This window comes from Pantherophis guttatus, chromosome 4 (genome assembly GCF_059756535.1).
Source record: "Pantherophis guttatus breed Tessera chromosome 4, ASM5975653v1, whole genome shotgun sequence".
In the NCBI taxonomy this organism is placed as follows: domain Eukaryota; kingdom Metazoa; phylum Chordata; class Lepidosauria; order Squamata; family Colubridae; genus Pantherophis; species Pantherophis guttatus.
The window spans coordinates 101522632-101535742 of record NC_142066.1 but is presented as its reverse complement, the minus strand read 5'-3'; the positions used below and the strand labels follow the sequence as shown (position 1 = coordinate 101535742).

Sequence of the window (13111 nt, the reverse complement as noted above, 5' to 3'; positions counted from 1 at the left end):
CGAAGTCTGACAGACGGTCAGGACTGACAACTTTCCAAGACAAACTGGCAAACCTCCAGCCCTCCAGCTCCCTGCCAAATGTTTGGACGGAGTGGCGGCAAGGTTCCGAAGCCATGGCAGAAAGCCAGCTCTCTACTGAAAGTCTACTTCAAGTGGCTGTGAACTAGCCACCCCTCCCTACTCCAGCCAGTTTGGATGCAACAGAGCCACCCCCTTCCCCAGCAAAGCTGCAACCCCCATTTCCCCTCCAACTGCCACAGAATTACCAAGGACAGATGATCATGCTCCAGCCCAAGAGAAGAAAAAATGATGAACCTTGGTGGACTTTGCCAAAATCTGCAGAAGCTGAATTCCCCTTTCCAGACGCTAAAGGTAAGGGGAAGCCCCTGAGTGAATTGGGAAGGGCGAACAGGTTATGGGATTGGCAGCAGGCCAGACAGCAGAAAACTTCAAAGCTGCCACTCGAAAGCCCCATGGAAGAATTAAAGCAAGATTTTGAACGTGCCGTCAGACTGGAAGAGGGTCCGTCCTGCAGGCCCAAAGATAGAAGGAGGCCAGCTGACCCTGTTGAACTAAGTCACCATAGACGGGGGCCCAGCCCCCACCCACACCAGAAGGAAAGAAAGTCCCAGTGTGCATCCATGGGTTCGTCCTCTGCCCAGCAAGCATACCAGCCTACGCAAGGCATCACCCCCCCGCCTCCGAATGAGAGATGAGGAAGAAACCCAACGACACCCTAGACAGGCACACAGAGCCCCACTATGGGAAGAGGGGCCACTGAGGGCGGAGCCACCCCGGTTCAGAGGGAAGTTCGATGGGGATCCAGACCAGGTAGCGCAGTTCCTCGACGCAGCTGAAGTCTATATTGAGTGCTATGGGCACCTTTATCCATTCCCCAGCGCCCTAGTCAATGCCATTTCAGAAGGGCTGGAGGGAGAAGCAAAGACTTGGTCATCAGCCCTCTACAAGAATAGAGCCCCCCAACTGCAAGACGCAGATGATTTCTTGCAACTATTGCGGGCGAGGTTCAAGGAAGCAGGGGAGGACCCATATGTGGAAGATGAATTTAGAAGCCTAATGCAGAGAGGGAAGCCCATCAAGGAGCACATTCGTGAGTTCCAAAGAGTCGTGGGCACCTTGCCTCCCCTACCAGAGCGACTGCTAGTGTATTTCTTCAGAACAAGCCTAGATAAGTGGATCGCTCAAGTGACCGTTTATCGGGACATCCCAAAACAACTTTCCGAATGGTTCCGCGTGGCGATGCAAGTTGAAAGGGGACTGCGCGCCAACGACATGCTAAAGCAACCAGAGGCCAGGGAAAGATACCAATCGGACCCGAGGCCACATACCAGACGAGGAACCACGGCACTACAACCTACCCAAAGGCCTTTCGTTCCGCGGACCCCAATGAGGTGCTACAGATGTGGAGGAATGGGCCATCTAGCAGCAGCATGTGGAACCCCGGGCCCGAGGCCAAACCCTCAGCCAAAGGCACAATGGGAACGGGGCCTCAAACGAGTCACCAATGCGCCATGAAGTCTCCCCCCAGGCACAGAGGTCTTCGCCCACCTGACCAAAACAAGGGGAGTCCCGGATGATGGAGACCAATCCCCCGACTCGTATGACAGCGAGGACGAAGGTGAAGACGACCCAATGGTGAGTGGACCCATCCACCCTTTCCTTTTCCCCATACGCCTAACAGCTCCAAAAACAGGAGCCCAAGAGACTTTCCAAGCCCTGATAGATTCGGGCTGCACTAGATGCCTGATTAAACTACCCACAGTCCTAAAATTGGGGATCCGAGCTAAGAAGCTCAACCACCCAATTCTATTTGAGCAAGTTGATGGGACCCTAGTAGGCGGAGCTTACGCCACACACCTGACCGAGCCAGTGAAGCTAGAACTAGGGGATCACTGGGAGACGATACGGTTCATAATAGCCCCCAAGAGGCCGATCCAGTCATACTGGCACTTTCCTGGCTAGACAAGTGGGGTCCAATTATCTGGTGACAAGAGGGGACCCGCAGATTGAGGGTAGCCAAAGGGCCCCAACCTCTGCCACTCCAACCAGAACAGACACCCCCCACACTCCAGCCCCAACTTCTCCCGCCTGAACAAAAGAAGATGGCACCGACACAAGGGCCCCTCCCAAAGGGCACCGCAAAGCAGCTGGGGCCCACATCCAACAGCTCCCATGAAGCAGAGCAGATCCCAAAAGACTACCAAGACCTAGCAGAGGTATTTAGCGAGACCGAGTGTGACGTCCTACCTCCCCACCACGATGCCGACTGCGCCATCGAAATCATCCCTGGGGCGAAACTACCTAAACCTAAATTGTATGCCATGACGCCCCGTGAAATGCAAGAAATGCGAAACTACATAGACAAGAACCTATGAAGGGGTTTCATTGAGCCAGTCAAACTGCGGGTCGCGGCACCGGTCCTTTTCAAAGAGAAGAAATACGGCTCTATGCGTCTGGTAGTTGACTTTCGGGGATCAATGCAGTCTGCGTACACAACTTATATCCTCTCCCCCTCATGAAAGACATGCTAACCCACCTGGCCAAGGGGAAGATTTTCACCAAACTAGACCTCCGCGAAGCCTACTACCGAATACGCATCAGGGAAGGAGACGAGTGGAAGACAGCATTCAACTGCCCCCTAGGAAGTTACCAATTCAAGGTGATGCCATTTGGGCTACAGGGAGCCCCAGCGGTGTTCATGCAATTGATAAACGAAGTTCTACATGACCACCTGTATAAAGTGGTCCTCGTCTACCTAGATGACATTCTCATTTACACGGAGATCATAGACCCGTGATGGCGAACCTATGGCACGCCTATATTAGTGGGCACACCAGCTCAGCTCTGGGGCGCATGCACGTGCCGGCCAGCTGATTTTCGGGCCTTCTGGGCCCACCAGAAGTAGGGAAACAGGCTGTTTCCTGCCTCTGGAGGGCCTGGGGGTGTGTGTGTGAGGAAGGCCCGTATTTTTTTCTTACCTGGCTCCAGATCCTCTCTGTGTATCTGGGAACGGCGAAAACAGCCTTTCCCACTTCCTTGGAGACCCTACGGAGGCTCGAAGGGCCCATTTCCCCACTCCTGTTGGGACAGGAAGTGACTTTTTTCCTGTCCCCAGCCTCCAGAGACTCCTAGAGAGGCTCCTACAGACTCCTAGAGAGGCTCCTAGAGACTCCTAGAAAGGTTCTGGAGGCTGGGGACAGCAAAAAATGTCACTTCCTGTCCCACCGGGAGTTGGGAAATGGGCTTTTTCAGCCTCCGTAGGGCCTCCAAGGGAGTGGGAAAGGCTGTTTTCGCAGTTCCCAGATACACAGAGAGGATCTGGAACCAGGTAAGAAAGAAAAACGGGCCTACCAGGCCATCATGTGCCAGGAGCGGGGGGGAAGGGGGAGGGGTTGCGCACACATGCGCGTGGGCACGTGCATGTGCGACCCTCCCCCGCCCCCCCTCCTGGCACGCGATGGCAAAAAGGTTAGCCATCCCTGCCATAGACGAACACATACCCCTCGTACGCAAAGTGCTGGAAAAACTGCTGAAAGCAAACCTCTATGTCAAACTGTCAAAATGCAAGTTCCACCAATCGCGTCTAGACTATTTAGGTTACCGAGTGTCAAACGAGGGGATAGAGATGGACCCGGCTAAAGTACAATCAGTCCTAGACTGGCGACCCCCTCGCACCCGCAGGCAACTACAAAGCTTCCTGGGGTTCACGAATTTCTACAGGCAATTCATCCCTTCCTTTGCAAGAATTGCCAAACCTCTGACGGACCTCCTAAAGACAGGGAGTCCGACAACGAAACCCCACCCGGGACAACCTCTACAGTGGGATCCGGCCTGCCAACAGGCATTCGAGACACTAAAACAAATGTTTGCAAAAGAACCGGTCTTGAAGCATCCTGACCCCGAACAACCCTTCGTCATCCAAGCAGATGCCAGCGATGTGGCAGTAGGGGCAGTCGTACTCCAAAGGAACAGCCAGGGGGACCTGCAACCTTGTGCCTACAAATCCCGCAAACTCACCGACACAGAGAGACGATGGGCGGCGTGGGAAAAAGAAGCGTTCGCGGTGAGATGGGCGCTGTTAACCTGGCGACACCTGCTAGAAGGAGGCCAGACACCGTTCGAGGTCTGCATGACCACAAAAACCTGGAGGCCCTCAAGACCCCACGGAAGTTATTGCCCAGACAAGTCCGGTGGGCCCAATACTTCAATCGTTTCAACTTCGAGCTGAAGCATATCCCAGGGGGAAGAACTTTCTGGCCGATGCCCTCTCCCAAATGCCTCAATACAACAGTGAACGTGAGCAGATAGTGAATCCCATCATCCCCTCTGCCCAAGGAGTGGGCCAAATAACCACCAGATGGCAGCATCGAGACCAGCAGGGGCAACCCGCAAGTGACCTAACGACAAGGCTCAAGGCAGAAACGTTGGCGGACCCCTGGTTCCGAGACAATCAACATCTCTTGACAAAGAGAGATGGCCTAGCATGGAGAGGGATGAAACTTTATGTCCCAGAGGCCTTACGCACCTTGGTCCTCAAGAGGAGTCACGATGTCAAACCAGCGGGACATTTTGGCTTCCTAAAGACTCTGCATTTAGCACGGAGACAGTTTTGGTGGCCCCACATGAGAAAAGTCGTAGACAGCTATGTAAAAAGTTGTACCATCTGTGCCACGATGAAAACCCGACCAGGAAGGCCCCCGGGGCTGCTGCAGCCAGTAGCTGAACCGTCAAGGCCATGGGAGGAGATTGCTATGGACTTCATAGTCGAACTGCCGAGGAGCAGCAGAAGCACAGTGATCTGGACTGTAATAGACTTATTCTCCAAACAGGCACATTTCATACCCTGCAGCGGACTACTCTCAGCCCAACAATTGGCCAAACTGTTCGTAAAGCACATCTACCGCCTGCACGGAGTACCCAGAAGAATCATCTCCGATCGAGGTGTCCAGTTTACAGCGAAGTTCTGGAGGGAATTCCTTCGATCCATAGGATCATCCCAAGGCCTCAGCTCAGCGTTTCACCCGAGCACCAATGGGGGGGTGGAGAGATTGAATGCCATGATAGAGCAGTACCTGAGGTGCTACGTTGACTACTAATAATCGAACTGGGCGGACCTCTTATCCTTTGCGGAGGTCGCATATAACAATGCTGTCCACAGTAGTACAGGACTAACCCCATTTAAGATAGTGAGCGGCATCGATTTCGTCCCCATGCCAGAGTACCCAAGGGAGCCTCCTTCCTCAGTTACCTTGACTGAATGGATGGCAATGCTGAGAGAAACCTGGGAGAACGTCAAGAGGGCATTAGACAAGGCGGCACGGTCTTATAAGAAACAAGCAGATAAGCACCGAGCCCCTCAGAGGCCGTTCCAAATAGGGGAGAAGGTCTACCTCTCCACCAAGTATTTAAGACTCAGACTCCCGACCAGAAAACTGGGGCCGAAATTCATAGGACCATTTCCAATAGTAAAAATAATCAACCCGGTCACAGTACAATTGCAGTTGCCCCGGTTACTAGGGAGGATACACCCCGTTTTTCACAGTAGCCTCCTGAAGCCTGTGGTAGGGTCAACTTTAAGGCCAGTGCCACGTTGGAGGGTCCCAGGGCCCTTGATTGTTGGAGGCCAGACCCACTATGAAGTACAGCGAATTCTTGATTCAAGGTGACACAAAGAACGCCTCCAATACTTAATTAAGTGGAAGGGTTACCCCTTGTCAGAAGCTTCCTGGGTGAAGAGCACAAACATCCAAGCTGACCGCCTCATAGCTAAATTCCATGCAGATCACCCGGACAAGCCGGGAGGGGGTGGGACACACCCTCGGATGGGGTAAGGTACTAAACTTGTTGTTTGTCTCGCGCAGGCCTCAATGGGAGTGTGAAGGGAGAGGGGCCGGATGTCAGCATCTCAGCGCTGACATAGAAAAGGGAGATAAAGCCTGAACTTTTGCCTGCTAAATCCCTTTGAAGCTCGGTCTCCTTGGAAATGAAGAGGGGGGAAACATTCCTGTGAACTGATGAGAAAAGGAGTCAGGAGAGTGACTTGGAAGATAGCCAATGAGAAGCAGAGAATTGGGGATCGGAAAGGGAGGGATTGGGCGGCAAAGCTCAGTCCTGACCGCACGAGCCATGATCCGGTTGCTGTACTCGAATAAAGAGAAAATTTCCTTAAAGATTGGCAGTTTGGAAATTCATTTATTTTGATAGCATTGAAGTCTGACACTAATGCTTTAATGAAATGCTCTATCAAAACATTGCAATATTACTTTATTATAGAGTAACATTTACAATTATTAAATTATTTTTAATTTAATTCATGATATTGGTTGTCATCGTTAAAGCCCTTCATGGCTTGGGATCAGATTATTTGAATGACTATCTTTTCTCAATTAGATCTGCTTGAAGTAACAGAGTGGGGAGGTAGGGAATACTGCAGGTGGGACCAAAAGAAGGGCCTTCTCCATGATAGCTCCTTCCCTGTGGAATATCATTTTGGCAAAGATTGTTCCCCACTCTGACACTCTTTTGCAAGGCCCTGAAAATGTGGTTCTGCCAATCAGTCTGGCAACCCCAGAATGATATGGAGCCATCAAGTGGCTTATTTGGTTGTTGCTAGGGGCATGGTAAATTATTGATTTTTTATTGTTTTTTATTAGGATTTTATGCTTGAAAGCCACTCAGAGTCACTGAGTGCGAGTTGGGCAGCCATATACATTTTCTTAAATAAAGTATCTTTATAGCATTTTATAGCCAGCTTTTTCACCATTGATCTGGGATAATATAAATAGCTCTCCCATCCCTCATTTTTTAATCACAGTAGCCTTACTAAGTAGATTCAAGGAAAGTGGCTGATGCAAAAACACCACTGACTTTCATGAGAAAAGAGATTTAATATACAGCTGACAATGTAATATAGGACTTTCTTTGGCCTGCTGAAGTGGCAGTTATTTAATCCAAAATATCATGACATGATATGAATATGATGAATGAATGGATATGATTTCTGTCCAAGGGACTTTCTGACTACAAAAAACATGCTGAAATTAAGACTTTGAAGGCTGAATAAAGTATGTAGTTGCTGAGCATGGTGGTGAATGTGAGAATTGGGGATAGTGAGTACTCCATCTGGAAGCACCTTTTAAATTCTATGCTAGAGAAATTAAATGAATCTTACAAATAAATATAGCAATGTGTAGAAATTGGATGAGTTGGATAAAAACCATAACAAATGTACCTGCACAACTTCTGTGCCTTCAATTATCTTTCTATAATATGATACTGATGGAGAGCTAGAACTTCCAGCAACAATATACGATCTCTCAGGGTAAGCTAAGTCCCAGAATCTGCAAAAAAACAAACAAAACAAAAACAAAAAAAACCCTCAAAAGTAGAAATTTAAATAAGCTGTTAAGTTCTGCATCTAGTGTCTACTTATTACCTTGTGTTTAACTGTTACTAGTAATCAAATCCCATTATTTAAAAGAATGTAAGTCATGAATTATATTTAATCATGCATTTTTTCCAAGACTTGCAGTTTGATCCTATGTTTACTCAAAAGCAAAATATATGTTCAAAAAACCAAAAACAAAATATATGTTCAAAAAAAACAAATAACCATATAAGGTTGATGCATCATGCTCAATAATTACATCATGCTCAATAATTATTTCTACTCTGAGTCTCTTATTATTATTCAGATTCACACTTTAATTACCAAAAATATGTAAATCTATGTTCCAAAAGAAACATTGTTTTCTGTTTATTTTCCAAATAGCTTTTAAAAAATTAAACTGATTTTTAAAAATACTGCAAAGAACTAGGGCTATCACTAGATAAAAACTGGTTAATTAGTGAAGGTATAATCAACTAATCAAAAATATGGTTTCTCATGAAAATATTCTAAGCCGATAGAGCCGATATGGAAATACTGTGTCCATATCTGCCATATGAAGACATGTCTAATGTTTCCAAGAATAATGATTAAAATTGCCACCATTTTTGTCCTTTCATTCCACAATAATCAATACTCAGCTTTCTGTGAAAGCTTACAGATAAAATTTGAAAAAGAAAAGGAAAAGAAAGCCGGAAATGCTCCCAGCCTGGCTACAGAACAGCAATTTAAAGAAGAGTAAGAGTAAAACACAGACAACCAATCTCAGGTTTTTTTTTTTTTTGTTAATTTGATTTATATGCCGCCCTTCTCCGAAGACTCAGGGCGGCTTACAATGTGCTCAGCAATAGCCTTCATCCTTTTGTATATTTATACAAAGTCAGCTTATTGCCCCCACAACTGGGTCCTCAATTTACCTACCTTAGAAAGGATGGAAGGCTGAGTCAACCTTGAGCCTTGGCGAGATTCGAACCCTGCAGTAATTGCAGGCAGCTGGTCTTAATAACCAGCTTAATAACAGGGTGCCTTAAACCTGCTGTATAAAATGCATTTGTGTATCCTACAAACACATATGCCAATAAAAAACTACCAGAGTACAGAACTTGGAAAATGTAGAAAGAGTATTTGTTACTAGAAAGTAGTTACAAATTAATAGTATGTTTGTCAGTGCCTTTGAGAAACACACAATCCATGAAGGTTGATAGGATTGTTCATTTAATTCAAATTTTAATCTATGCTTGCATCACTTTTCAGCAATGCCAGACTGAGCAAGATAAATCGATGGACTGTATAATTATTCTTTAATTTGCCAGGCTACCATAATTGTCAATAGATAGTCCATGGAATCTCTCTTTAATCTAGAATCCCCCAAAATAGTTAAACTGAATCCATTTAATGTTGAAAAGCAACTGCCTAATGCTTCTTATCAGGTATTGTGTTACATATTAACAATTACCACATTAGATAAAAAATTTCACAACACTTGTGACAAAGATTCAGAGATGCAGAATGGATAAAAATGTTGCTTCATATTGGATGAAATTTCTCTGTACTTTTGTAAGATGGATTTTAAGTTTGCAATTTATGCATTTATCTTATTGTTAATGAATAATTTACCTTATTTTCATGTCTGAACCAGCAGTCAATAATATAGGATTTCCATCTGCTGGACTACAATATATTCCATGAACACTATGAGATGAAGGCTAATAGACAGAAACATATATTAAACATATAGGCCTTGGGGTTAAAATATTTTAAAAAAGGTTTTCAAAATAGTTTAAATAGCATTGCATGATTAATTCATTACACTTGAATACACTCATTTGCAGCAGAATCTAATGAAATATGTTAATTAAAAATCGTATTTTAGATTTGATTATTTAACATTTTAAAAAATGCATTACCAGCATTGAAGAAGAGTTTCTCCAGATGATTTCAAATCATCTTATGTAAAAGAGAGACACCTTAGGATACTGCACAGGAACCCAATGAAAGAAATGGTGAATGTGTTTTGTATGCTTCTTCATTGTTAAAAGCATTAGTATTGATCTAGCTCTTAAAACCAGTAATATACATTATGAAATGTTTTATCCCAAATTCAGAAGCAAACCTGTAATTCTGAAAGAGGAGGAGCACTGCTAGCCCACAATGTGAAGCGTCGATCACCTGTTTCCATATCCCACATGGAGACTTCATTATTGCCTTGAACAGCTATATTAACAATAACAAATAGCAGTTATAACATGACAGCATGACCTGGTTGCACTGACATTTTTTGTTTCTTCCTACTTTTCACTATTGCCACCTATTCTGTTGCCTTTCTACATTCTACTGTTGCCACTTATAGACCTTTAGTGAGCCACTATGCCTCCTATTAATTTTTCTTTTCTTATTATGATCCCAGATTCAAAGAGAATTTTTGCCATTTACTTGAATTCCAGCCAGTCTCATCTCAAACAAATACTCTCTGTATAAACCCATGACCTATCATCCTTAGCAATTTGTCTATGTTGTTATATTGCAAAGTAATGTAATATAATGTTGTGTTGTGTTGTGTTGTTTTTATTATGTTATGTAATTATGCTATGCTATGCTATGCTATGCTATGCTATGCTATGCTATGCTATGCTATGCTATGCTATGCTATGCTATGCTATGCTATGCTATGCTATGCTATGCTATGCTATGCTATGCTATGCTATTCCAGTTATTTAAAGTAATCATACAATTTGAAAGCATTTGGATGTTTAAAGAAAATTAACTGTACCTGCAATCACCCATGACTGGGAAAGGGGATGCATAAGTAGCCGTCTGATCCGTGCTCTAGAAGGATGGGAATGGCTGGAAATTGGTAACTGGAATCTCATATCCCAACATGCCATGGTCCCACTGCTTGTACCTTGCAAAGAAAAATGTAAACAGGTGAGTAACATAATGCGTTTTAAGCAACGTCTTCCAAGCTCTAGCAGTGATGTCCATATGATGTTTAAAGGCACATTTTCTTTTTATTATTTATTTATAGCTGTTTATGTCATTTGCAAAGAAAATTAGACTATGAATAGTCCTCGACTTACAATCACAATAGAAATTTCAGCCATTAATCATGGTGGTGGTAAACCAAGGCACCCATGTGACCAGACTTGATTTTATGCCCAATTTTATGGCAATTATTAAACAAATTATGTAGTTGTAAGTCCACATCAGTGTTTTTCTTTGATAGAGAAAAGCAAAAAACAATGGAAAATGGCAAAAACAGCAAAAAACACAGTCAACAATTATAACCAGTTGTAAATGTAAACTGCTGCCAAGCACTCAAAATCCAATCACGTGATTGCAGCGGGTGATGGTGGACATTTTATGTTAACTGGAATAATTTACAAGGTGTAAATCACTTTTTCTAAGGCTGTCATACAGTAACTCTGCACTGTTGTTAAATGTCCAGTTATAAGATGAGGACTGCATATTTAACTTGCTCTTGTAACATTATTTCTTGCACAAGAAATAGTGGGAGTTGAACCCAGATCAATTCAATTACCCAGGAACCAGTCTAAATTGGCCAATATGTATGGATTATCATCTGCACTCAGCACATGTGGTAAGGGCAATTTTATTTACACATTAATAAATAATATAATGATTTCATTAAAAGGAAACAAAACTTACCAATGCAGAGCCAGCACTGATGTATATCAACAGCAAATGAGGTTATAAGTCCCAAGCGTAAATCATGTTTTAATGTCCAGGCATTATTACAGGACCTAAGATCCCATCCCACTAAGGAACCATTCACAGTGGCATATGCTAGCACAGACTGGGCTCCTGAATTGAAATGATGCATGTCTACCACACAGCCATCATCTTTTTGATCTAAAAACCTAGATAAAATAAAAAGAACTAGACATTATTCACTGAAATTTATCATGGCCTACACCCTTGAAAAATATTTCCTAGAGTTTTTATTTATATAGATAGTCCTTGACCCATGATTATAATGAAGCCTTTCCATTATAGTCACAAATGGTGATGGACTGTTAAGCAAGACAACATTTCTTGATGACTTCCACACCCCATTTTCTCTAATGCAGTTGTTAAATATATGTGTTGTTAAATGTATGTATGTATTAAGTGGAGCACAGGGTACCTCGGGGATGAGGGAGGCCAAGCGCTGGTCCAAGCCGGCCGGTTTTGGGCTTCCCAAGGCCTCCCTGCATGTTGTGAGACACCCTGAACTGCTTCCCATTCTTTGAGGTCCCCATAGCCTTTGGGCCTGCTTTATATGCCCAACCAGGTCCCTGCATGCCTTTTCCCTTCCCACCAGGTCTCAGCAGGCCTTTCCCCCGAAAAATTCTATTATAGTTAATCCTATATCTCCCAAAAATCCTATTATAGTTTTCCCCAATCTGGACATCCTCTTGAAAATGTTAGCTCCACAGCTCTTGCTGAAATATGCTGAATAGTGAAATCCACACACCTGTCCTATAACATCAGGGGGAAACTTGATAACCCATCTTGTAGCCTTACTGCTAACTTTATATTTGCAAGGAGTAAGCATAGCAGATAATAAATAGGAAACAAATGAAAACTATACATAAACACTACACATACCTGTTTTGTATTGGATGAATCTTAGGTGATTTGGGGAGTTTTGAAGCTTCAATCCCAAAAAGTTGGATGGACCCGTTATCTGAAGCTATAGCCAAATAGTGAGAACCCTGGCAAAAAGTAAGCGTTGTCACACGTCCCCCAATCCGAGAATATGTTAAAATTGATCTGTTATAAGTCATAGAAAAAAGTCCAAAATTACAATGAAATTACTCATGCTCCATGCTACACAGATAAAGTAAGATCATGGTGAGCTACATATATTTATTATGATGTCTGGCATAAAATTCTGGGAATATGCCCTTCTGTGAGGATGAGGCTCTGTGTTAAGAGATCACTATTTCCATCACAAAGCTATTATTCCCAGAATTTCCAGGCAAAAAACCCAACAAATTGGAACATGTGTCTAATTTATGTATGCACAATAATTCTTTGACAGAGATAATGGCAACTTTGCCTGGAAAATGAGGGTTAATGGGTTTTAATTTTTTATTGATTGAAGAGAAAGGCATGTAAAATAAAAAGAGAATTGCTTATATTAAATCAGAGCAATTAATTAATTAATTAATTAATTAATTATATTTCTATACCGCCTTTCTCCCGTAGGACTCAAGGCGGTGTACAATCAAGAAAAATATAGACACACAAACATCATAAAATTGCTAATTAAAATTATTACTTAGTTTGGTCAATTAAATAAAACCCAGAATTAGATAACATTAAAAAAAAAAAAATCATTCACATGTTCATAAGTTTAGCCTCGCCTGTTGAAACATCAGGGTCTTGAGGGCACAGCGGAAAGCACGGAGATCAGGGATATTCCGTATCTCCGGGGGCAGTTCATTCCAAAGAGTTGGAGCCCTCACAGAGAAGGCCCTCCCCCGGGGAGTCGCTAGTCGGCATAATTTGACTGACGGTACCCTGAGTTGTCCCTCCCTGTGAGAATGAACTGGTCGGTGGGAGGCTATTGGTGGCAAAAGACGGTCTCGTAGGTACCCAGGTCCTAAGCCATGGAGCGCTTTAAAGGTGATAACTAACACTTTGAATCGTACCCGGAAGACCACCGGGAGCCAGTGCAGCTCGCGTAGGAGAGGTGTT

At 44.0% G+C, this 13111-nt stretch overlaps 2 protein-coding genes across 5 annotated transcripts in view; one reads left to right on the top strand and one right to left on the bottom strand.

Moving 5' to 3' along the window:
• Positions 1 to 13111, bottom strand: part of PIK3R4 (phosphoinositide-3-kinase regulatory subunit 4) — a 64127-nt gene that overhangs the window by 1303 nt on the left and 49713 nt on the right. For both annotated transcript variants that reach the window (XM_060683681.2, XM_034403998.3), the window contains exons 14-19: positions 12017 to 12181; positions 11075 to 11286; positions 10179 to 10310; positions 9522 to 9622; positions 9026 to 9114; positions 7253 to 7361 (exon numbers count right to left, since the gene is read on the bottom strand). In XM_060683681.2, coding sequence (XP_060539664.1) covers positions 7253 to 7361; positions 9026 to 9114; positions 9522 to 9622; positions 10179 to 10310; positions 11075 to 11286; positions 12017 to 12181 — 808 coding nt within the window. The remainder of the gene's footprint in view (positions 1 to 7252; positions 7362 to 9025; positions 9115 to 9521; positions 9623 to 10178; positions 10311 to 11074; positions 11287 to 12016; positions 12182 to 13111) is intronic.
• The window catches only part of COL6A6 (collagen type VI alpha 6 chain), a 148510-nt gene that overhangs the window by 101589 nt on the left and 33810 nt on the right, over positions 1 to 13111 (top strand). The gene's annotated exons all lie outside the window — the stretch shown is intronic.